The following is a 22944-nucleotide window of genomic DNA, read 5'->3' as shown; positions in this document are numbered from 1 at the left end:
TTGTACAAAAGTTATCCGAAAGAATCAAAAGTTTGACAAATGCCACAACTGTGCAAATCGTTGTCACCTAAAATGTTTTAAAGATGTTTACGAACAAGGAGAAGAACGCTTGTTTTGTAACTTATGTGGTACACACGACGCGAACGATTTAGAATCCGATCATTCGCTTAATCCTGGATTTATATCGTTTCTCAGTCAACGAGGAATGAAAATCATACATCAAAATGTTAATGGTTTATTCGAAAAATTGGATAGAATCAAGTTATTATTATCAGACTCGAAAAATCAGGTATCGATTTTTTGTATTACAGAGACACACTTGAACTCTTCATTAAGTACTTCCATACTTCACATTCCAGGATATATTGTTGAACGTAGAGACCGTAAAAATGGACCGCATGGCGGTGTTTTGATGTATATTCGTGAGGATATAAGTTACCAACGACGGTATGATCTAGAAACTGAAGGAATTGAAGGTATCTGGATAGAAATTCTTATTCCTAACACAAAATCAATTTTATTGTGTTCAGTATATAAACCCCCTGATAACTCAAAGTACATCGACATAAACTTCGACGCAAAACTTAATGACATGATAACAACCGTTACGGATGAAGGTAAAGAATGCTTAATTACCGGTGATCTAAATTGTAACTATTTGAAACCAAACGACCATGTCGATATAAAAGATATTTTTGCTACTAATGGTTTTAAACAAATGATAAAAGAAGCAACGAGAAGTATTAGTAAAACGTTAATCGATATCTTTTTGACAACAGATTCAACAAAAATATCAAAATCTTTTGTTGATGCCAACTCCATCAGTGACCACGACCTTGTGGGAATTGTACGTAAAATGCATGTAAAGAAATACGCTTCTCGTAAATTGTTTACTCGTGATTATTCAAAATTTAACAAGGATCTTTTTAAGGATGAACTTAGAAATGTGCCGTGGAAAAATTGCTTTGTTGAAGATAATATGAATTCATCATGGAACTTGTTCAAACATTATTTGACAATTGTTATCAACAAACATGCACCATTAGTTGAAAGGAAAATTCGAGGTATGCAAAATCCTTGGATGTCGAGAGATATTAAAACGAAAATGAACACTCGTGATTATTATCTCCGTTGTGCAAAACGTACAAATAGTGAAAATGACTGGTCAAGTTACAGAAGAGTGCGAAATCTCGTGTCGTATCTCATTCGACAAGCAAAAGCAAATCACATCCGCTCACTTTTTCGGGAGAACGGTACCAGCCCGAAAGACTTCTGGAAGCAAATCAAAAAGTCGTATCCTGTAAAAAACAATGAAAGTGCATCTAGATCATTTAAAATTGGAAATGAAACTATCACAGATAAGAAGCAAATAGCTGATGGATTCTGCCACTTTTTTGCAACAGTAGGATCTACACTTGTAAATTCCATCCCATCCATCACGAATTTAACATGGTTGCCATTTAATGGATCCTTTTATCTAACTAACGTCAATCCACAACATTTATCATTCAAATTCCAACATGTTGAAATTTCAGAGACGATCAAAGTGTTGAAAGAAATTAATTCATCAAAAGCTTCCGGTATTGACGATCTCCCAGCTTTACTTATAAAGGATGCAGCTGAGGAACTAGCAGCACCGCTATCATTTTTGATTAATCACAGTTTCAAATCTGGCATTTTTCCAACGATCGAAAAGACTGCCAAAGTAACACCTATATACAAGTCAGAAGCAAAACATTTGTTCTCAAATTATCGTCCAATATCCGTCCTCAACGTGATATCGAAAGTAGTTGAAAAAATTGCCTCTGATCAACTATCACAGTACTTTGAATCGAACGGCCTCTTCAGTCCTTATCAATATGGCTTCCGTAAGAAAAGATCCACACAGCATGCTGTTACTAACCTAGTCAACCATATACGTAATAACATGGACAAAGGAAACAAGACTGGAGTACTTTATATGGACTTTTCTAAAGCATTTGACACCGTACACCATTCATGTTTACTTCACAAATTACCATACTACGGTATAACAGAGAATGAGCTATCATGGATAAGTGACTATTTATTCAATAGATCCCAATTAGTAAATTTTGAAGGTACCAGTTCTAGAACGGAGAGTATCACTCATGGTGTTCCACAGGGATCCATTCTTGGCCCTCTTTTGTTCATCATTCTTCTGAATGATTTGCATTTTCGATTAAAGAACTGCTCTATTTTGAAATACGCTGATGACACAGTGTTGTACTACTCTCATAAAAACGAACGTCACATTGTATCCGTTATTAACAAAGAAGCTGATGTTGTACAATCCTGGATTAGAGATAATTGTCTTATTCTCAACATGAAAAAAGGAAAAACGGAATTTGTTATGTATGGAAATAGACTGTCAAATGTGGATGATTGTAATGTTGAAATTTTATCTACTACCATCAGCCAGTCTGCTACTTACGAATATCTTGGTATAACGTTAGATTCTCATCTGAACCTGAACGAACACTACAGCAAGGTGTATAAGAAGATTTGCTCTCGTATATACTTATTGAAGAAATTACGACATCAGATTTCTCCTGTGGTAGCTAATTCCATATATAACGCGTTGATCAAACCAATATTTCACTACTGTTATCCTGTATATTGTAACCAAAGTAATTCTTGGAAAATGAAATTTGAAGGACTTCATAATCGTGCTAACACTATCATTCATAATACTGGAGAACATTCGATTTCTATTGAAAACGAACGTAAAAGAAAAGCTGTCACAGATGTTTTCAAGATTCTCCATAAAATTGATAACGTTAGCAATATTCAATACGAGCTGGTGAATCATAATATCAACACGAGAGGTAACAAGTCGCAGATAAGATTACCAAAAGTTAGAACAGAAGCTGGCCGAAAGACTACGAGCTACTATGGTGCACGGTTGTTCAATGCACTGGGCTTGGATGTGCGGAATGAAAAATCTTTTGTGAATTTTAAACGGTATATTTCTAAGCACGAATGGTAATATATATTCATATGTGACACAAGGGATTTTTCATTTCGTGCATCCGGGTTCGGTGTATTGAGCAATTGTGCACCATACGCCTCTTTTGAAACAGTATCATTGTGTATGATGATGTCTGAACTTGTGCTTTTTTAGTAGTCTGTCATAGCATTTCACCTCAGTTGGTGTTTTAACAATTCTGATGCCTCTTTTTGACTCAGTGTCTGAAAATTTTATTTATTTATTTGATTATTTTGACACATTTTAATATATATATAGTCACACATTCACACTTACGATCAACTATGCCATTCTCCTTCACAGTGACTTATCCTGATACGTGCCTACTTGCTTACTCATCACTCGTCTTTATCCAAGAGTGCTACACTTACTAACTATGCCTCTTCGAAACCAAAATTTTTATAGTATTTTTAGCTTTTACTTTCATTTATTTTTGTACAGGTCCTGCATTGATACCAGATATGTATATATTCTGACGTAGTCAACCTGTGTAAATATGAATAATAATAATAATAATAATAGTTTAGTTGACAATATTTAAAGTCTTTTGTGACATTAAAAATATTTATTTATATTCATAACAGAGGAGGGTGTTACGACATGCGTATTTTACGTTGCTTTAATTAATTTTCTAATATCATTGAAAATGATTTAATAATATTAATTATTTTTTCTAAATGATATCGACTAAGAAAATTAAGATTTTAGCAAGCAGCGTAATTTTAAACATATATTAATCATAATGAAGGAGGGTGATACGACATTCATAATCTTTGTGGCGCCGTAGATTAGTGGTTATAGCTCTCGTACTCTGTGCGGGAGACCGGGGTTCGATTCCTCTTGACGGCGATTCAACATGGGCGAGTGAATGTTACCATAGCCCCGGGTTAACCCAAGCCATGTGAGGGAAATTGGGAAGATGGCGCACTGTGTGGGCCGTTGGATGTTGCCGGGAGTTGTCTAGTAGAGCGCGGGCTCTAACTGGGTCTGCGTAGCTCAAAATGAGCATTAAATACTCTAGGACTCTCCATCTACGCCATGGCCCCTCCTGGAAATAATAGACAGGGTATATCCCTCGATATTTGTGAGGCTAGCCATGTAAAATATGCACATCTATCTATCTATCTTTTTTTTACGAGATGGGATAAGAAAAGTTTGTTTGTTGATATTTTTATTATTTTTATATCGTGAACGTTAGGGTCGGCGGACCCGTAGAACAACTAAATAAGTTAGAGTTTAAACAAGAAAAAAGCTTACGACAACGAAAATATTTTTGATTTAAAAAAAAACAAAAAACAATTATTCATATTTAATTGCGCTATTCTTAACACTGAGTTTGATTGGGACTAGGATAATTTGTCTGCTGATGATGTCGTAGAAGGGCCAGCTATGTAGATCAAGACAGAATGGGTAGTGGAGGCTATTAGGAAATTGAAGATTGGCAAGGCTGCAGGAGTATCAGGTATTGTTGCAGAGATAGTAAAAGCATCTGGATATATTGGAGTTGAGCTTATTACAAGTCTTGCTAACCAGATTATAAAGGATGGTGCTATTCCGAGTGAGTGGCAGTCGAGTGTATTAGTGAATTGTTTCAAAGGCAAGGGTGATGCATTAGAAAGGGGTAACTATAGAGGTTTGAAGTTGGTTGATCAAGTAATGAAAGTTATTGAAAGAGTGATTCATAAGTTACTTAGAGAAAGAATTGATATAGATAAGATGCAATTTGGTTTGTTCCAGGGCGTGGCACTACAGATGCAATATTTTTACTCAGACAGCTTCAGGAAAAGTATTTAGGAAAGAGAAAGAATCTCTATTTTGCCTTTGTAGATTTAGAGAAAGCTTTTGATAGAGTGCCACGTAAAGTTATTTGGTGGGCTATGAGAAAATTAGGTGTGGATGAGTGGCTAGTTACGATGGTTCAGTCTATGTACAGCAATGCTAGAAGTCGTGTCAGGATTAACGATTCACTTAGTGATGAATTTAGTGTAAATGTTGGTGTACATCAGGGTTCTATACTTAGTTCTTTGTTGTTTATTCTAGTCTTAGAAGCGCTGTCGATGGAGTTCAGAACAGGTTGTCCATGGGAGTTATTGTATGCAGATGATTTGGTTCTCATAGCAGAGTCGATGGAAGAATTAGTTGAAAAGTTTGAGAAGTGGAAGAAAGAACTAGAAGAGAAAGGGCTAAAGGTAAACACAGCAACACAAAGTCTAAAGTCATGATAAGTAGCATTGTAGCCAAGTGTGACCTTGTAGTTGGAAAGTGGCCTTGTGGAGTTTAAAGGAAAGGGGTTAGTAGTAACTCAATTTTTTGTCAGACTTGCAAGCATTGGGTACATAAGAAGTGCTGTAGTATTAGTGGAAGGTTAAGAGCTGACATACAGTTTGTACGCAAGCGCTGCAAAGGTGAGATTATAGAGAATGAAGTATTTCCAGCTTTAATGATGTACAACAGTGGCTCGTTAGAGATAGTTAAGAACTTCTGTTACTTAGGTGATATGTTGGGCAGTGAAGGGGGTGTTGGAAGAAGTGTTACTTGCAGGATAGGTTCTGCTTGGAAAAAGTTTAGAGAGTTACTTCCTTTATTGACTAGCAGAGTCCTGTCAATTGAGGTAAAAGGTAGGTTGTATGAGGCCTGTGTAAGAAGTGTTATATTGTACGGTAGTGAGACATGGGCACTGCCAGGAAGATCTTGATCGTTTGGAAAAGGAATGATATGAGAATGGTTAGGTGGATGTGTAATGCCAGTCTGAGAGACAGAAAGAGTTCAGATGAGCTAAGAAGCAGGCTAAGTCTCCGTAGAATTAAAGATGTTATCCAGATAAGAAGATTGAATTGGCTGGGGCACTTGGAAAGAATGGAGGAGGATAATTGGGTAAGAAAGTGTAGAGACTTGATAGTTCCTGGGGCAAAGCCCAGAGGCAGACCGAGAAAGACTTGGCAGGAGGTTATAACGACAGACTTGATAGAGAGGAAGTTGAGTTTAGATCTAACACAGTCTAGATCAGATTGGAAGAGGGTCATTATTATACCCTGTCCAACCCATGCTAGCATGGAAAACGGACGTTAAGCTGAGAATGATGATGATGATGATGATGATTCTCTCATGACATTAATTACCTGATTTTTATAATGTTTAAAGATGTATCCTGACGGTCGCGATATGGATCGCAAAAGTCACGATGCATCGTGAAAGTCGACCTCACGATGGATCGCGATTTTCACGATGCTAAAAAATTTTACTATCGCGACAGCATCGTGAATCGTGCACGACGCGCATGATACGCGATCCACAATGTTAGGTGTCTTGGTTTTGTAGTGTTGTCTGTGTAAGTTGTGTGTTTTGTATTGTCCACGGTGGTTGTGTCATACTTCGAGCTCTCCTAACTTTGACAGTTTCCAGGGCTTACTAGGCCATAATTTTTAATCAATAATGTATTTATCTCCTAGTAAACTGAAATATGTTTATTTCATTCATTCATTCATTCAGCTATAGTCACCCTTGCGATATACTCATAGCTATAGCTGAATTACAATTTTAACTTTAATTCTACATTATTGTAAGGTTTTCTTACCTTATTGAGACCAGCTTGAGTTACCTTGTGAATATTGTGGTTTTCAACTGAAATTGAAGAAAGTTTTTGGCTGAGATTTCTTCGCATGAAAGGATTTGGAGATGATAACATGTCACTGTGCATTAAGGCTGTTAAAAAATAATTTCCATTTCCTTTCAAAAAATCCTGGAAAGAAATGACTGTTGGCTAAGTAAAGGTGACTGTTAGACTGCTTCTTTCCTATCTCCTCTCCACAACAGCTATGATTTTCGCTCTCCTGCTTTGCAAGGGTGACTCGACCCACGACCTCTGATTTTACTGCTCCTGCAGTAGTGCAAAATGTCCCAGAAAAGCAAAGCGGTTATTTGGTGGAAAGAAAAAATAATGATTATAAATAACGATTATATTTACTTTGATTTAATTACGACAAAATAATAATAAAGTGTTATTATCGTTTAGCATCGTGGAATAGGCCCCATAAAAAAAGGGACACCGGTCCTTGTTTTGTTTAACATTCTGGAGGAGTGCACGCAGCAAGGCTTGTAAACACAAAGAGTAGGCAAACAAAACATGGCTGAAGAAGACAGCACAACAAGAGATACTTCTTCCTCCAGTTTGAGCAACAGAAACAGAGGTTCTAGCTTTATATCGTCGATATTTAGACGAACCGTTAGCCTATCAGAAAGTACAAATGAGGCGGAGATAGTTACACACACTACTCCTGGACGACTGAGAGGTTTTTCAGAATCAAGTCTGAGTGACTTTGATGACGACGACGCACTTAGCATTCACGGAAATGATGTAAACAGATTACGTCACCGCACTACTACAGACACTACAGATGGAAACAGTTCCTCATATGCAAATCCACAAAGGCAGAGATCACTTAGTCTTTCTGGTTTATTACTGGGTCAGCATAATTTACCTGATGTATCAACAGGCATAAATGCATCAACTGTAATACAAGCTGCTGCAATGGAAGATAATAATTCAGATAATTCTCAATCACGGGAAACTACACAGACGGATCACTTAAACAAAAAACTTCTAGATTCTTTTCTAACAAGAATTAACAGCATGGCATCAAATATTTTTGACCCAACAGGAACTGGTGATACCTCTGGACAAGTGTATACAGATGATGTAATGATGGACAGAATTCTTAGACGTATTGATAGTAATCCTAATAATAAAAAGTAATTTCTTAAAAAACGAGATCTTGAATTTAAAGAGCCTTGAGACCATAAAATACATATCTCTTAAAATAAGATTGCAAAAAGATGCTATCAGCAAAATTTAATCCCTGAGAGCTTGAATCACCTTAAATTATTGTTTAGTGTGACAGCAAGATAATGGTAGTAACTAATTTTTGCCACAATTTTCTGTTGTTGATTTTTTGGCTGCCATTAATTTTTAAAGCACAAATTTACACAGTTCACTTCCTCCAACATGTGCAATATAAATAGTTCTAGTATAGTTGTATGCTCCAAATCCCTGCAAATGTTTCTCAGAGACACATGCTCCAAATCCCTGCAAATGTTTCTCAGAGACACCCAAATACTCCAAATCCCTGTATATGTACCCATATTCTGACTGTTCCGTACGATGTCATTCATTGTACGAAGTTGGGCTTTTTTCCCGTAGCGCTGAGAGTGACCATCCTCGTACAAAACTGACCATCTTCGTACAGCGGCGAATATCGTCAAAAAATGAAACTTTTATATTAAAATAATAACTTTTTTGAAATATCTTCTTTTCTTTTAAGTAATTTTCAAAAAAACACATTCGTTTTACGATTTGGATGCCTCTTTGGAAAAATACTTATATGTATATATATATATTTATACTTTGTTTTATATTAACAGAGAATAAGCAATGATGTTTTTGAAAAATGGTACTAGTGCTTCGTAAGTATAAATTTGATCTCTTTGATTCAAATAAGGTTATATCAGGTATGATATTGTTATTGATTTTTTTATTTACCTTTTCATGGTTTTTATGGTAGTGACCTTTGAATTCTAATGCTATATTAAATTTTCGTGCGAAAAACCTGTAAATCACCCTTGTCCCCAGTGCCTTTGCGTGGCTTGTACGAAACTGTTTTTGTAAACATAGTTTTGTTAATAATTGAGTGAGAACGGAGAAGAACACTATTAAGAAGAACAATATTATTTTTTTTAACCTTTTAAGTTATTTCGATAAAGAAAAAGGTAGGTAAATTTCGAATCCTTTTCGAGTGCTTTTTCGAACGCACATTTTAAATTTACATTGAAACTTTTAACGCGTGTTTTTATGTTCAGCACAATGGAGACTGAAAAGAGATACATACATGGAAGAAAAATTTCAGGAATAGTTGGAAGTTGAAAGGACTAAACGGAATTCCGTAATAATGCCCGAACAGACTTATAAAACAATGGTAGATTTTCTATGTGGAAGAATAGACAACGTTCCACGTGCTATGAAAAGAAAATTGCGAAGAAAAAAATTCCAAATGATGAGTTATCCTGCACTGGGTATATCGGATGTTTTGTGCGCTCCATTTCCCGATGTAAGAACATTTTTATATATTATCTAATTTTGGAAAAACTAAAGTCACAATTATTTTTTTTATAAACATTTCTACTTTTAAGAAATTTTGTTTAAGGCTCGGCATGGTCATATGGTGTTCTCAATTTTTGGATAGCTTCGGTCTAGATGTTCTTATGAGCTTAAGTTCTTAAGAAAGAAGGTTTATAAAATTGCCAACTCGAATAATTTTACGGTATTTTAGGGCGATTCTCCTCTAGGAAAATATCGTCGCGTAGCAACAGACCGACAGATGTTTGACATTATCAATAGAGTACACCGAAGAAGTTGGTCACCAAGGGATTCATAAAATGTTTGAAAAGGTATTAGATTCTTCGAACAAACCTCGTTTGAAAGTAAGAGTCCACGGAATATGCGTGTGTCACTGATTTTTAATTGCTAACAATTTTAGATAACACGCACCTATGATAACGTTACTAGAGACGCTGTTGGTGCTTATATAAAGCTTTGCACAACTTGCTGTCTGAAATCCAGTCACATAAAGAAAGCTCCATTGAAGCCGATTATCACTACAGGATTCTTACAGCGTGTACAGGTATTTTTAATGCTTTTTCACTTTGTTTGTGCTAGTTAGTAGTTTTTTTGTTACATTATACATGTCTTTCTTTAGATCGACCTGATTGCTATGTTATCCAAACCAGATGGGGATTACAACTACATTGGCCATGTCGTGGACCATTTTAGCAAAATCAGGATATTATTTCCAATGAAAGGGAAATCAGCAAATTAATTTGCTTTAAACTTTTTTAGAAGTTTTTTAGCGACTTTTGGGTTACCAAAAATTTTGCACTCTGATAACGGTGCCGAATTTATCAATCACGTAATGGATGCTGTAGCCGTGATATGGCCGGGTGAGGTGTCATTTGTTCATGGGAAACCGCGCCACTCGCATTCTCAAGGTTTGATTGAACAAGGAAATAACACCATCCAAGTGATGATTAGTGCAAGAGAAAAAGAGTCCCAAACTTCAACGTGGTCAGAGTGGCTTCCAGAGATTCAATGTAAATGTAGTTATATCTATATCATTCTCGTCCCTAAATATCTTCAAATTCAGTCCCAACTGGAGTCATCACCAATTACATTCGGATGAAGTACCCGTGCGAATTCGATATAGGGAGATTATCGTTAAACCGCATTCAGTTTTTGTTGGTGGAAATTATTGATAGAGTAAACAAAAAAGCGGTGTAAAGACCATAAATGATAATATATAGTAGTCTTCATCTGTGGCTTGGTATTTTAAGTTGTACGAAGTTTATATGGTTAAAAAAAATTCAACTTAAGTAGAAGAAGTGACGTTGGCCCAACCTCGTACACAGTTATTTAAGTTGGACGAAGTTGGTATGGATCAAAAAATTCAACTTAAGTAGAAGAAGTGACGTTGGCCCAATCTTGTACACAGTTATTTAAGTTGTACGAAGTTGGTATGGTTAAAAAAAATCAACTTAAGTAGAAGAAGTGACGTTGGCCCAATCTTGTACACAGTTATTTAAGTTGTACGAAGTTGGTATGGTTAAAAAAAATCAACTTAAGTAGAAGAAGTGACGTTGGCCCAATCTTGTACACAGTTATTTAAGTTGTACGAAGTTGGTATGGTTAAAAAAAATCAACTTAAGTAGAAGAAGTGAAGTAGGCCCAACCTCGTACACAGTTATTTAAGTTGGACGAAGTTGGTATGGATCAAAAAGTTCAACTTAAGTAGAAGAAGTGACGTTGGCCCAATCTTGTACACAGTTATTTAAGTTGTACAAAGTTGGTATGGATCAAAAAATTCAACTTAAGTAGAAGAAGTGACGTTGGCCCAACCTCGTACACAGTTATTTAAGTTGTACGAAGTTGGTATGGTTAAAAAAAAATCAACTTAAGTAGAAGAAGTGACGTTGGCCCAATCTTGTACACAGTTATTTAAGTTGTACGAAGTTGGTGTGGTTAAAAAAGATTCAAGTTAAGTAGAAGAAGTGAAGTAGGCCTAACCTCGTACACAGTTATTTAAGTTGTACGAAGTTGGTATGGATCAAAAAAATTCAACTTAAGTAGAAGAAGTGACGTTGGCCCAATCTTGTACACAGTTATTTAAGTTGGACGAAGTTGGTATGGATAAAAAAAATTCAAGTAGAAGAAGTGAAGTAGGCCCAGCCTCGTACGCAGTTATTTAAGTTGTACGAAGTTGGAACAGTCATCAGATAATTGTCAGAAATTAACGTTCAGAGAATATTTAAGATATTACCATTATTACTGAATGTAATTAACAATGTTTAGATATTCATTTCTTAACCAAATTATTCGTTGCCTAATTTTTGTACAGCAATTGTAATGCCCATTTTCGTACAAAATTGCCCATCTTCGTACAAGCACGAAAAATGACCAACCTCGTACAACGGGTCAATTTCGTACGGAACATGACAACCTTTTTAAATAAAATTTTTGGCTTATTTTCTACCAGAAATGTATTTTCCAGCATTTTTACAACGGTTCGTCTTCCAGAAGCTAAATCATGCAATAAGATAGTGTTGATGACAATTTTAAAAAGAAATGTTATATACTCCTTATAATTTTTAAAAAATACTTTTTTGCAAAGACAGAGCAGTGTCTGTTCGCATTTTTTTTGTTAAGAACATTTTTTAATAGCAAAATTTGTGAGTATGGGAATCTTGTCTTTACTTTTCTGAAATAGTTCTCCTGTACACCTAAATGTCTGCTCTTGCTTATCGTTTTAACTTTTCACATGTTTTTAATATTTCACATTAACCTAGTGTTAAAATACTTTATCCTTTCTCTTTATTTATAACAATAGGAAAAACTTTATATTTTAGTTTGCTTACCTAAGTTGTATAAGTAAGTTGGTTGTTAATTTATGACAAATACAAAATATATTCAAATATGTAGCATTTCTTATTTTGAAATAAAAATATTCAAAAATACTACAAAATAATATCCTAACTCAATTTTAAATATAAATATGTACATTTAATTATCTTACTACAGCTCAGCTCTATATACAAATAATTTAGGGTATCTTTTAACATTCCTTTGCATTGTTCAAAATTACCAATATTGTACCTTTATTTAAAATACAATTTCAAGGCTTTCCATGGGAAAGAAATTAATTTATACACAATATGAACACTTTAAACAAACAGAGAAGTTGAGTAAAAAGAAAGCAATGACCTGTCAAATAAATAAGTCCAGCTTAAATATAAGAACTATGGCCATCATTAGCTGAAAGTTTTAGAAAAACTTGTCATAAAAAAAGGAACGACAAACATTCTGTATAATACTACGGGAAATTGTTTTGAGCAAATCTAGGCATGCCCAAAGAAACTTCAAGATTCTGTATGAAAAAGGAAGGAAAGATTTGAAAATAAATAAAAATTGTTCTGTTTTTTTATCCACCGTTTCCTTGATGTCTTTGTCCAGAGGTGTTTCTACTACGTTGAATTTGAGAAGCCAGATTTAACAGGTCTCCCATTGTCCTTAACATGAATCCCATTTGACGAATTCCAGAATTGTTGTTATTATCTTGAGCAATACTGTTTAACTGTCTCCTCGACAGTAAATCGTTATTTATATTTTGACTGGAACTGGGTATTTCATTTACTTCAGGGCGAACTCGGTTATCATTTGTCGCGGCCGAAGAATCATTCTTGTAAGAAAAGCCCATGGTTCTAAAAAAAAAACATATGTAGCACAACATTTTGGACGTAAAAATATGATCAGTTGACTTTTCGTACGAATTTGTTTTCGTAAGTTAAATTCCTTAAAAAAAGTTTACCTTTAATTTTATAAAAGGGCAGCTATAATGAAACTTTATAACATAGACGTGCAGTAAAAACATTTAAAAAAGTGTAATTAATAGCACGCCACAAAGCAACTTCTTTTCTCTTCTAGCCACTCGTATGTTTTGATCTGATTTTCCACGAAAAAAATGTTGTTTTTGCTAGCTTTTTCCCCACGTGACTCAGACCAATGAGAGCACAGAAACAAAAGTTTAATTGTTTTAATTTCAATAAACTGATTCCCAGTCCCCATTTTTTTCTTGTAAGTTGAAAACTGCCTAGGCAAGCTCTATTTTTAAATGATGCAAGATGACCACCTCTATCCCAGGCTTCAGAAATATTATCAGCATCCTACATGAGAAATTATATGACAGTGATCATTTATCATTTCATTAAAAGAATTTTTTTTCGAAGAAGTTATGCTTTTAAAAATCTATGAACTCTCCTAGTCGGATTGGGGAGACCCATTTCTGACCAAAAAATATTTTGACTATGGTCAAGGATCTCCAGCACAGTGGATTTTAATAATGGTAGCCTAGTCACGGAAGGCACTGGGGAGTGACAACAAAACGAAACAATTTTCACTTTCCCAACGTATATGTTTTGTTTCTTAGTCTAGCTGTTTTATTACGGTACATTTATTTAAGGTGTTAAGCTGCGTAAGGCTAAATTGGTTATCAAATCCTAAATCGCGTTGCTCCGCGCTATAAGTGCTCAATTTTTTTTGGTAACACGACAAAACATGCTAGCTAGCTAGAGTGTGACAGAATTATAACAGTTCAGGAGTTGAATCAAAAAGGGAAACCACTACCCATCTGGGAAACGGTTTCCCATTTGGGAAACTTGACGGTTACCCTAAACAGGCCAAAAATACGGCAATGGTTTCCCATTAGGGAAACCACCAAAATAAAAAGGAATCTGTGCACGAGCTGGTTAAGAAGCGCACTAAAAATAGAAAACCAATGGAAAGGGAATATTTTCCCGCAAATTTTCACTGAAGGAAAAAAAATTATTGTAGCCTTTTTCCGCAATTCCGTAAAATGGTTCTGAGAATGGGTAACGGTTTCCCAAAAGGGAAACCCAAATTAAAATAAAAAAAAATTAGTTTAGGAAACAGTTTCCTATATGGGAAACCATTTCCCTATATGACATGGGAATTTCCCTATAAAACATGGGAAACCGTTTCCCTTTTAGTGTCATCTCCCGAACTGTATAAGGTTTTCTAAGAACCCTTTTTAATTTCAGGCTATTTAAGCCTCTCGTGACAATCCAGATAATTTTATACTGGCATAAGCGCTTCCCATAGATCTTGTGTGTTTTCCTGACTTTTCAGCTGGCTAGGTAGCTAAATAACTATTATATATAGAGCTAGAAATGTGATGATAATATGATGCTCTATCCTATTCTTGTTCTTATTCTTTATCTTCTAAATTTTTCATAGCTTGTCCGTAACCCATCATGAATGTGCAATAATTACTTTGGTAAGATCATAAAATATCTTACAGACATGTTTGGTACCCTTTTAGGAAGCTTTTAGAATTTTTTTTAAAGTTTTTTTAATGGACTCTTTAAAGTTTGTTTATTTTAATTTCTAAATAATAATGCCATTATGTAGTCATACTCCTGTTTTTCTATTGAATCCAATTGTTTAGTCCTATATCTTCTTCCAGATATTACGCGGTACACAAAAATATGTTTGGTTAGTGTCTGATCAGTGTCCGCTCGGGTTGAAAATGTGACTCGGTCGGTCGGTTGGTCAATAAAAATATTGCTTTTTTTTGGAAAAATACTCTTTTCTTTAAAAACTATGAACTAAAATCACTAAACTGTACAAGAATGAACATCGTCTCCAGTCATATTGCTACCATTTGTAACATCCTTCGGTCACGCATTCTAACTGAGTAGCCTGGTAACAAATAATAGGTTACTCTAATATTCAGGGGTCTCTGACCTTGTGTGCCGTGCCGTACATACTATAATGAGTTAGGTATCATTGTTTGCCCCTGCGCACTATACTGTTTTTCATTTAATAGAATAAGAATAAATAAATGTGAAGTAAATGAAAGTTGAGCATGACAATGTCTGGTGGTTTTATGTTCAAGACAAAGCCAACTCTTTCTTCTAACATTGAACCAATCAGCATCCGCGGAGTCCAGTGGGCACATAAATCCACAGGATTTATGTGCCCATTTTTTACATGAATCGCAATCGACCCAAACGATGGTGCGGCTTCTCGTCAGATCGTCTTTCATTGAGCATATATTTGTGCATGTTTTTACACAGAGTTTTTCGTACACATTATTACTCATGGCATGGAGATCGACCAGAAGACAAGGCTTGGCTAAGATTGGAGCTAGAATTTTGAGAAGCTGAGTCAAAATTGTGCATTTTTTTCAATTTTAGGTAGGGTCGGTCGGAGGACACTAACCAAACATATTTTGAGTGCCGTTTAATAATAAAAAAGATATTAGGCCACTAGACCAACTTGTTTTCAGTGTTTTCCTAACTTCAGCAGTATATACACAAAAAAAATATTTTTTAATTTTATTTGTCTGTTACCTGTAATGTGTAGAGCTTAAAACGCTAATAAAAGAAATGTATAGGATCATGTGCTTTTGACGAACGTATAAGAAAATATAAAATTGTTTTTGAAATTTGTATATTAGTTGCTTTCATTGTATATATAGATCTTGAAACCCTGATCAAGAAAATGTGTAGGATCTTGTGCTTTTGATAAAAGGGGTCATCTACAAAATTCGTAGCAATTCGTATCAAAAAAATTCGTATATGCTATACGAATTTTCTTTTGCCATACAGTAATTAAATTCGTATGAAACTTTTCTAAATTCGTATAAAATTCGTATGAGTTTTTAATTAAATTCGTATGAGTTTTAAATTAAATTCGTATAAGTTTTAAATTAAATTCGTATAAGTTAAATTCGTACGAGTTTAACAAAAAATTTGGATGAGATTTTAATTAGATGTGTATGGTTTTAAAAAAAAGAAAATCGTTTGACATTGTATTAAATTCGTATATGAGTTTCAAAATAAAATATTTTTTTAGATCGCATTTTAAAATGTTTAAAAACGACAAACGGCGATAGAAATGTTTTTTTAGATCGCATTTTAAAAGTTTCAAAAAACGAAAAACAATGATAGAAATGTTTTTTAGATCGCATTTTAAAAGTTTAAAAACGACAAACGGCGATAGAAATGTTTTTTTAGATCGCATTTTAAAAGTTTAAAAACGAAAAACGGCGAATGAAATGTTTTTTTAGATCGCATTTTAAAAGTTTGAAAACGAAAACCGGCGATAGAAATGTTTTTTGGATCGCATTTTAAAAGTTTAAAAACGAAAAACGGCGATAGAAATGTTTTTTTAGATCGCATTTTAAAAGTTTAAAAACGAAAAACTGCGATAGAAATGTTTTTTTAGATCGCATTTTAAAAGTTGAAAAACGAAAAACGGTGATAGAAATGTTTTTTTAGATCGCATTTTAAAAGTTTAAAAACGAAATATAATTCGTATGAAAATTCGTATAAAAGGGAATATAATTAGAATGACAATTCGTATGAAAAGAGAATATAATTCGTATGAAACTTCGTATGAAAATCGTATAAAAGAGAATATAATTCGTATGACAATCATATAAAATTCGTATTAGATTTTTTAAAAATCGTATAACTATTTAACACTATACGAACTGTATACGATTTTTATATGAATTAAAAGCAATTAAATTCGTATATATTCGTATAAAATATCATACGAAATTTGTAGACGACCCCTAACAGTTACAGAAATATTGGGATTTAAAGGTATTTTGGTGACATCTTTACACCATCCATTCTGAAGCAGAATTGGGGACCAGGTTTTGGGGAACTTACCAATTTGATCCTAGTTTGTCCCTAGCTGCACATGTGGTGAAAATTAAATTTCTGAGTTATTTGTTATTAAAAAACCTTAAAACATTTTTTTAAAATTACATGATCCCATATATTTTCTTCATTAGCGCTCCAAGTTCTACATATTGCAGGCAACAGGTAAAAAAATTCCCCCAAAATGTTTTTGTATATGCACTGATGATGTCAACAAAACTCATAAACAACCTATATTTTCCATTGTTTTTCTACGTTAGTGGAAGACATTCTTTGTAGCTTTATTTTCAAAACTCTAATTGCACAGCCTATGCACCGTTTCTACAGTCTATCAGTTTTAGGGGGACAGCATCCAGTTTCTAGTAAATTTAGACTTTGCTACATCCACTCTTTACTCTTTCTCTCCTAGTCCTTTCTTCTACTTCTTAACCTTTTCAACTAATTATTCCACCAATTCCTCTATGGGAACCAAATCATCTGCATGAAATAACTCCTATGACCACTCTGAACTCCATAGAAGCTTATTAAGGACTAAAATAAACAAAAGACTAAGTATATACAGAGTAAATTTAGCAGATACAATAAAAAAAAATTTAAACTAAAGAGTTTTTTGAAATCGTGAATTAAATTTAATAAAGGTTACTAAAGGAGTTTGAGAAGTTTACAAATAATCAAAATTATTAAAATCAACATATTAAACAAAACGTTGCAGATAAAATGTATTATTTTCCAAACATCCATAACTATATATATTTTTTTAAAGTGAAAATTAATTGATAAGAAGGCACATCTAATAAAATAAATTCTTATACTGAAAACAAATTTTTAAAAACAAACTTATTCGAATAATATGTATATCTTGTATTAGTTGAGTTTATTCTAGCACCAAAAGTTTCAAACTGAATACCAGCTATGGTAAAAATAACATTACAAAACCAGCAAGTTGATAATAGATAAGAAACTTCTGTTTGTTACAAACACAGGCTGTTTTAAGAGTATAACATGCATCTTGATCCTTGACCTTTCCTATGATCTGTTATACTGATAAAAATCATAAAGCTTATGATTCGTGTAGAAGAAGTGCTTACTATGACCAGTAAACACCAATCTTGCTTCTTAATGTGTTTAACAAACACCACTCTATATATGTACAAGTTTGAGTTGGATTGCTTCATTCACTAATAGGACAGTGTTTAATTAACATTTGTATTTTAGTTATACAGAAATGTTTGACAAATCTATTAACAAAACAAAGTCACACAGTATAATTAAGGAAGGAAAACCCAGTTTGGATGATGTGTATGAAGAAAGCGAAAATGATGGCACCTTACGAAGTTCACAAGTATTACCTACTGAAAATATTGATGGACCCTCACCGATACACCTGCTTGCAATAAACGGAAATAAGATACAATTATCTGAGTATATTCGTACAAAAAAAGATGCAGTTGATGAGGAAGATAACATGCGTCGCACACCACTTATATATAGTGTTTTAGGTGATAGAGTGGATTGTGTTTTGGTATTACTTAAAGCAGGGGCAAATATAAATAAATGTGATGTTGACAAAAGGACAGCACTGCATTGGGCTGCATATCAAGGTAATCATAAGCTTGTGAAATTGCTGATATCATATGGTGCCAATTGTATTGCTAGAGACAAAGAAGGCCGCACTGCACTACATTTGTCGGCAAGCCATAATAACATAAAAGTTTTGCAAGCTTTACTTCGAAGTATGACTACAGGAGAAATTGATACTCCTGACAATAAGAAAATGACTGCTTTAGCGTGGAGTGTATTTTATGATAGAATTGAATTTGTGGTATTGTTGCTACAAAAAGGTGCCAATCCAGCCAGTATTGATAGCGAAAAAAGGACTGTCCTCCATTGGACTAGTGAAAATAAAGATGCTTCTATTTTAAAAATGCTTATTGAACAAGACCCATTTATTTGCAACTGGAATGACTGTGAAGGTAGAACAGCATTACACATGGCAGTTGGTCAGTCAAATTACAGTTTAGTTGAGTTTCTTTTATCCGTTGATAAAATTGAAGTCAATTGCATTGATCACATGCATAGAACACCGTTACATTGGGCTGCAGTACTGGGAAATAAATCTTTAGTGTTGTTACTTCTAAAACATGGTGCTGATTATACACTTAGCGACAATAATGGTGTCAGAGCTTTACATTATGCAGCACAAAACAATGCACATGAAGTAGTACAAGTTATGCTTAATAAAAAGGGAATTAAAGATATACCAGATGATAAACAGGGAACTGCGTTAATGTGGGCTGCCGTTAAAGGATGTGACGCAGTTGTAAAAACTTTGTTGGAGAGTAAATGTTCAGATCCCAATGCTGCAGATATACATGGTCAAACAGCTCTTCACATGAGCACACAAGCTGGTCACTTAAATTGTGTAAAACTGCTTATTGAAAATGGAGCTCATGTGGACACTGTAGATGTAAAGCATCATATCCCATTGTTTTATGCTTGTGCATCTGGCCATGTAGAAATTGTGACAGAGCTTTTAAGTCATGGTTCTTCATCAAATCTTGATGATCGAGATTTAGAAGGCCGTTGCCCACTACATTATGCTGCCATGGTAGATAGGACAGATATTATAAAAGTGCTTATCCAAAATAATCTTGATCCAAATACAAAAGATAATGCTGGTTGCCCACCACTTCACTTTGCATCCTATGGTGGATTTGTTCATTGTATGAGTGTTTTACTAGAAAATGGTGCTGATGTCAACATGCAGGATAATGATGGATGTACAGCATTGCACTGGGCATGTCGATCTGGTTCTGTGGACGCTGTCAAGTTGTTAGTTTCAAGATTTGGTGCTAATGTCAACATGTTTGAACGTAGCGTTGAACAGTTAACACCACTTGATTATTCCATACTAGAAGATCATCAAGATGTTGCATTTTATTTAACTGAAAATAATGCATACACTGCTGCATCACTAAAAGATTTATCTGCGATGAAAATACAAGCTGTTTGGAGAGGATACAAGTTTCGGAGGCATTTTCATGAAAAAAAACAATTATTTCTAAAACATGAAATTATTCGTAGAGGTGTCTCTGACACTGGCGGGTCGTACCATTCAGAGCAGGATTTGTTTAATCAGAAATTGGGAAATATACAAACATTGCAGGTTTACAGTAATCAAAACAATATGGCCACTAATAACATTGAACACAACACAGGTCCTGACATACAACTTCAAAATTACTTGACAACAAACCATAGAAAAAGATCAACAGTTAGTAACCTTTCAGGAAATACTGTTTCCTCAAAATCCTCAGTTTTTCACCATGCTGACAGAGGCCGTAGTGATTTACGGAGTGGCCCAAAGTTTAGCACAGATAATACTAATCCAATGTCTTTACACAAAGTTAGTGCTGGCTCATTATCTCCTTACAGCTATTTACAAAAACAAGGTTTTGATGAAATATACCCACCTGCACGTAAGACCAGTACTGGATCTTTACCAGCTGTTCATGGAGGTCTTTTAGTAAGAGATCATAAAATTTACTCAAGTTCTTCTGTTGTTGGGGAACAATCTACTATGAAAAATTACAATGATACTAGAAAGACTGCTAGTAGTATTTCTATTTTTAATGGTGGTAAAGATGTTGGCCAAAATAATTATACAACAATGAAAACATTAAAAGTTGCAAATGCGAACCACTTTATACCGCACAATAACAGACCTACACATTCATCACTTAGTTCTGCTGGATCAAGTGATATTAATAATGCTGGAAACACTAAAAAAGGTGACAGAAATAATTGGTATAACAAAACTTACAGTCGATATGTTGCTGCTCATCAACAAGGTAGCATAATCTCATCTTCCTCCGAGAGTAGTGCATTGTTTGAAACAAAACCATTAAATCATGTGCTTTCTACAATAATGCAAAGAAAACAAGATATAGTAATAGATTCAGGCGCTACAAGTAGTGTTGATGTAGATTTACCATCAAAGCATATTTCACATGGGCATACTTTTCATGGCAATGTATTTCCTGTTGACACTGATCCAGAAAAACCTTGGAATGTTTATCGACGTGATCAAAAAAGAATTAATATGATCAGATTGAAAACAGACGCTGCAGTCATAATTCAAAAAGCTTTTCGAAAATATTTGTCAAGAAAGAATCCAAAACAAATTAGTTTATACAAGGATGCAAAAAATAATGTTGATTTATGCAATGCAACCTCACCTGAAACTGAAATTGATGCACAAAAAGACGAATATTGTAATGATGATGTAGATGAAGATGATGAAGAAGAAGAAAACGACGAGTTTACTTTGCAGGAAGTTGCTGCCTTAGTTATTCAGTTAGCATGGAGACAATATTTAAAAAACAAGCTGGTCTCCCAACAGAGCAATTATAGCAGTTTCGAAGATGACACAGCACCAATAAGTTCCACAGATGAGGAATCTATAGCACATGGACATTCCTCATTGCGACAAGAAGAAAGCGATGATTTTGATTCCAGCTTTGAAGAAAACAAATTTTTAGAGAAACAAGGTAAAAAGAAACTTACTGCATCACATTCAGTGCCTGTAAATATTTACACTAAGAAAAAGCGTTCCAATAAATTTTCATTCAAAAAGAGACTTCTGCAGCGCAGTTCAGCATCATCGAATTCAGCAGAATCTCCAACATTGGCATCCGTGCAGCAACCACTCTCAAAAAGTGATGCTTCGGCAATTAAAACTGGCAAGCCAAAATTATTCTTACGTGGCCGATCAACCTCTCGAAGTAATGATAACTCTTAATTGATCGAAAAAATTTTCTTGACATGAGAATTTTATTATGGGGAAGTTGCTTTTATTTTGTTTTTCAAAAAAAGCAGACTGACAGACTAATTTTTTAATGAAATCATTATCCTGAGGCGGTTTGTTTAACAAAAAGCTTTAAATATATGTTCAGGATTCATTTTAAAATTGTGTTATTAAGACAAGTTATGACTTGAAATATTTTCTTTCGCATTTTTCAATTTCTGTCAGACTTAATATTTTGTAAAAACGACACAGCTTTTTTTTCTCCATTAACTGGTGGTAAGAAAGCTCTGAAAAAATGCTATTTTTCGATTTGTTAATTAAAAAATTTATTTAATACATTATACAAAATTGTATATATTGTCCATACTTTTTATTTTTTATTTTTATCTTGGTTTTATTTGGTATATATTCATAGTTTTGTGATGTTTTACAAAGTACAATGAAATATGTCATAAGTTTAATTAAGTTTTTACGCAATGTTTAAATTTATTATCAGTTTTTCTTTGGATGACAAATTGCGTAAATAAATAATGGAGAATGCAGCTACTTAAAAACTGCAAAATCACAAAAGGTTTTTGGCATAGTTCTAAATAGTTTTTAATTTTCCATAATTTCAGAAAAATCTTGCCAACCCTGAAAGTTTTATGTAAAAATTGAAAAAGTAGAAAAAAATGCCTCGTTATTATATTATAATTTTCCATTTCTTTATATTAACCCTCGAAGTTTATTGAAATTAGGTTCAAGTCACACTTGCAACGGTTAAGAAGCAAATGTTCAGGTCTTTTCGGAGATTACATCTTAATCTCTTAAAGGCAGGTTTTCATTTAAATGAAAGCGGTTGAATTCATCAACCAAAAGTAGGAAGCATTTCTACTTTTGCACGAATTAATGTCAATCTATTTGACCAATTGTTTTAAACCTACCTTAAGCCGAGTCAGTTTCTTTTTTGTACCAATGTGAAATAAGTTTATTTGGTTTTATTTTTACTATTTTTGGTCATTGTTTGATAAGTGGGTATATATATTTATTGAATTATTTAGAACATTTTATTTAACTGGATTGTCTTTAAATGTCAAACACTTTTTGTAAATTGTTTATTTGTCAATTTGTCTTTTTATTAACTTTAGAAGTAATTATTAAAATAAGGTACCATCAATTTTTTAAACAAAGGGAAACCAGGATTTTGTAATAATACTAATAATAAAAAAATTATAAAAAACTGAGTTTCTGTTACTTTTTTGTTATCTCCTAATATTTGCCTAAATCTTTGTCCTCCAAAACGTCTATTATGTAGAGACAGCTTATCAACCATTTGTCAGCATGGAAACAGGTATAATTT

The 22944-nt window shown here is 33.9% G+C and overlaps 2 protein-coding genes and 1 long non-coding RNA gene across 3 annotated transcripts in view; 1 reads left to right on the top strand and 2 right to left on the bottom strand.

The window, feature by feature from the left end:
- LOC130630749 (S phase cyclin A-associated protein in the endoplasmic reticulum-like) overlaps positions 1 to 6921 on the bottom strand; it is a 35254-nt gene extending 28333 nt beyond the window's left edge. Inside the window, exon 1 of the mRNA XM_057444343.1 lies at positions 6582 to 6921. Coding sequence (XP_057300326.1) covers positions 6582 to 6704 — 123 coding nt within the window. The 5' untranslated portion in view covers positions 6705 to 6921. The remainder of the gene's footprint in view (positions 1 to 6581) is intronic.
- Positions 6922 to 12016: 5095 nt separating this feature from the next.
- Positions 12017 to 13362, bottom strand: LOC130631022 (uncharacterized). The gene is made up of 2 exons (XR_008982121.1): positions 12916 to 13362; positions 12017 to 12808 (listed from the first exon to the last, which is right to left on the bottom strand). It is a non-coding gene; the product is annotated as an uncharacterized LOC130631022 (long non-coding RNA).
- A 2843-nt stretch (positions 13363 to 16205) lies between these two features.
- On the top strand, positions 16206 to 22828 carry LOC130630765 (inversin-B-like). The gene has a single exon (XM_057444345.1). It carries the CDS (start codon positions 18024 to 18026, stop codon positions 21597 to 21599), a length of 3576 nt encoding a protein of 1191 aa, XP_057300328.1. The 5' UTR covers positions 16206 to 18023; the 3' UTR covers positions 21600 to 22828.
- The last annotated feature ends 116 nt before the right edge of the window (positions 22829 to 22944 follow it).

Source organism: Hydractinia symbiolongicarpus, chromosome 1 (genome assembly GCF_029227915.1).
Source record: "Hydractinia symbiolongicarpus strain clone_291-10 chromosome 1, HSymV2.1, whole genome shotgun sequence".
NCBI lineage: Eukaryota > Metazoa > Cnidaria > Hydrozoa > Anthoathecata > Hydractiniidae > Hydractinia > Hydractinia symbiolongicarpus.
This window is presented reverse-complemented; position numbering and strand designations above follow the sequence as displayed.

Excerpts from the sequence above, each read along its gene's own strand:
- LOC130630765 (XM_057444345.1), top strand. The coding sequence starts at position 18,024 with ATGTTTGACAAATCTATTAACAAAACAAAGTCACACAGTATAATTAAG.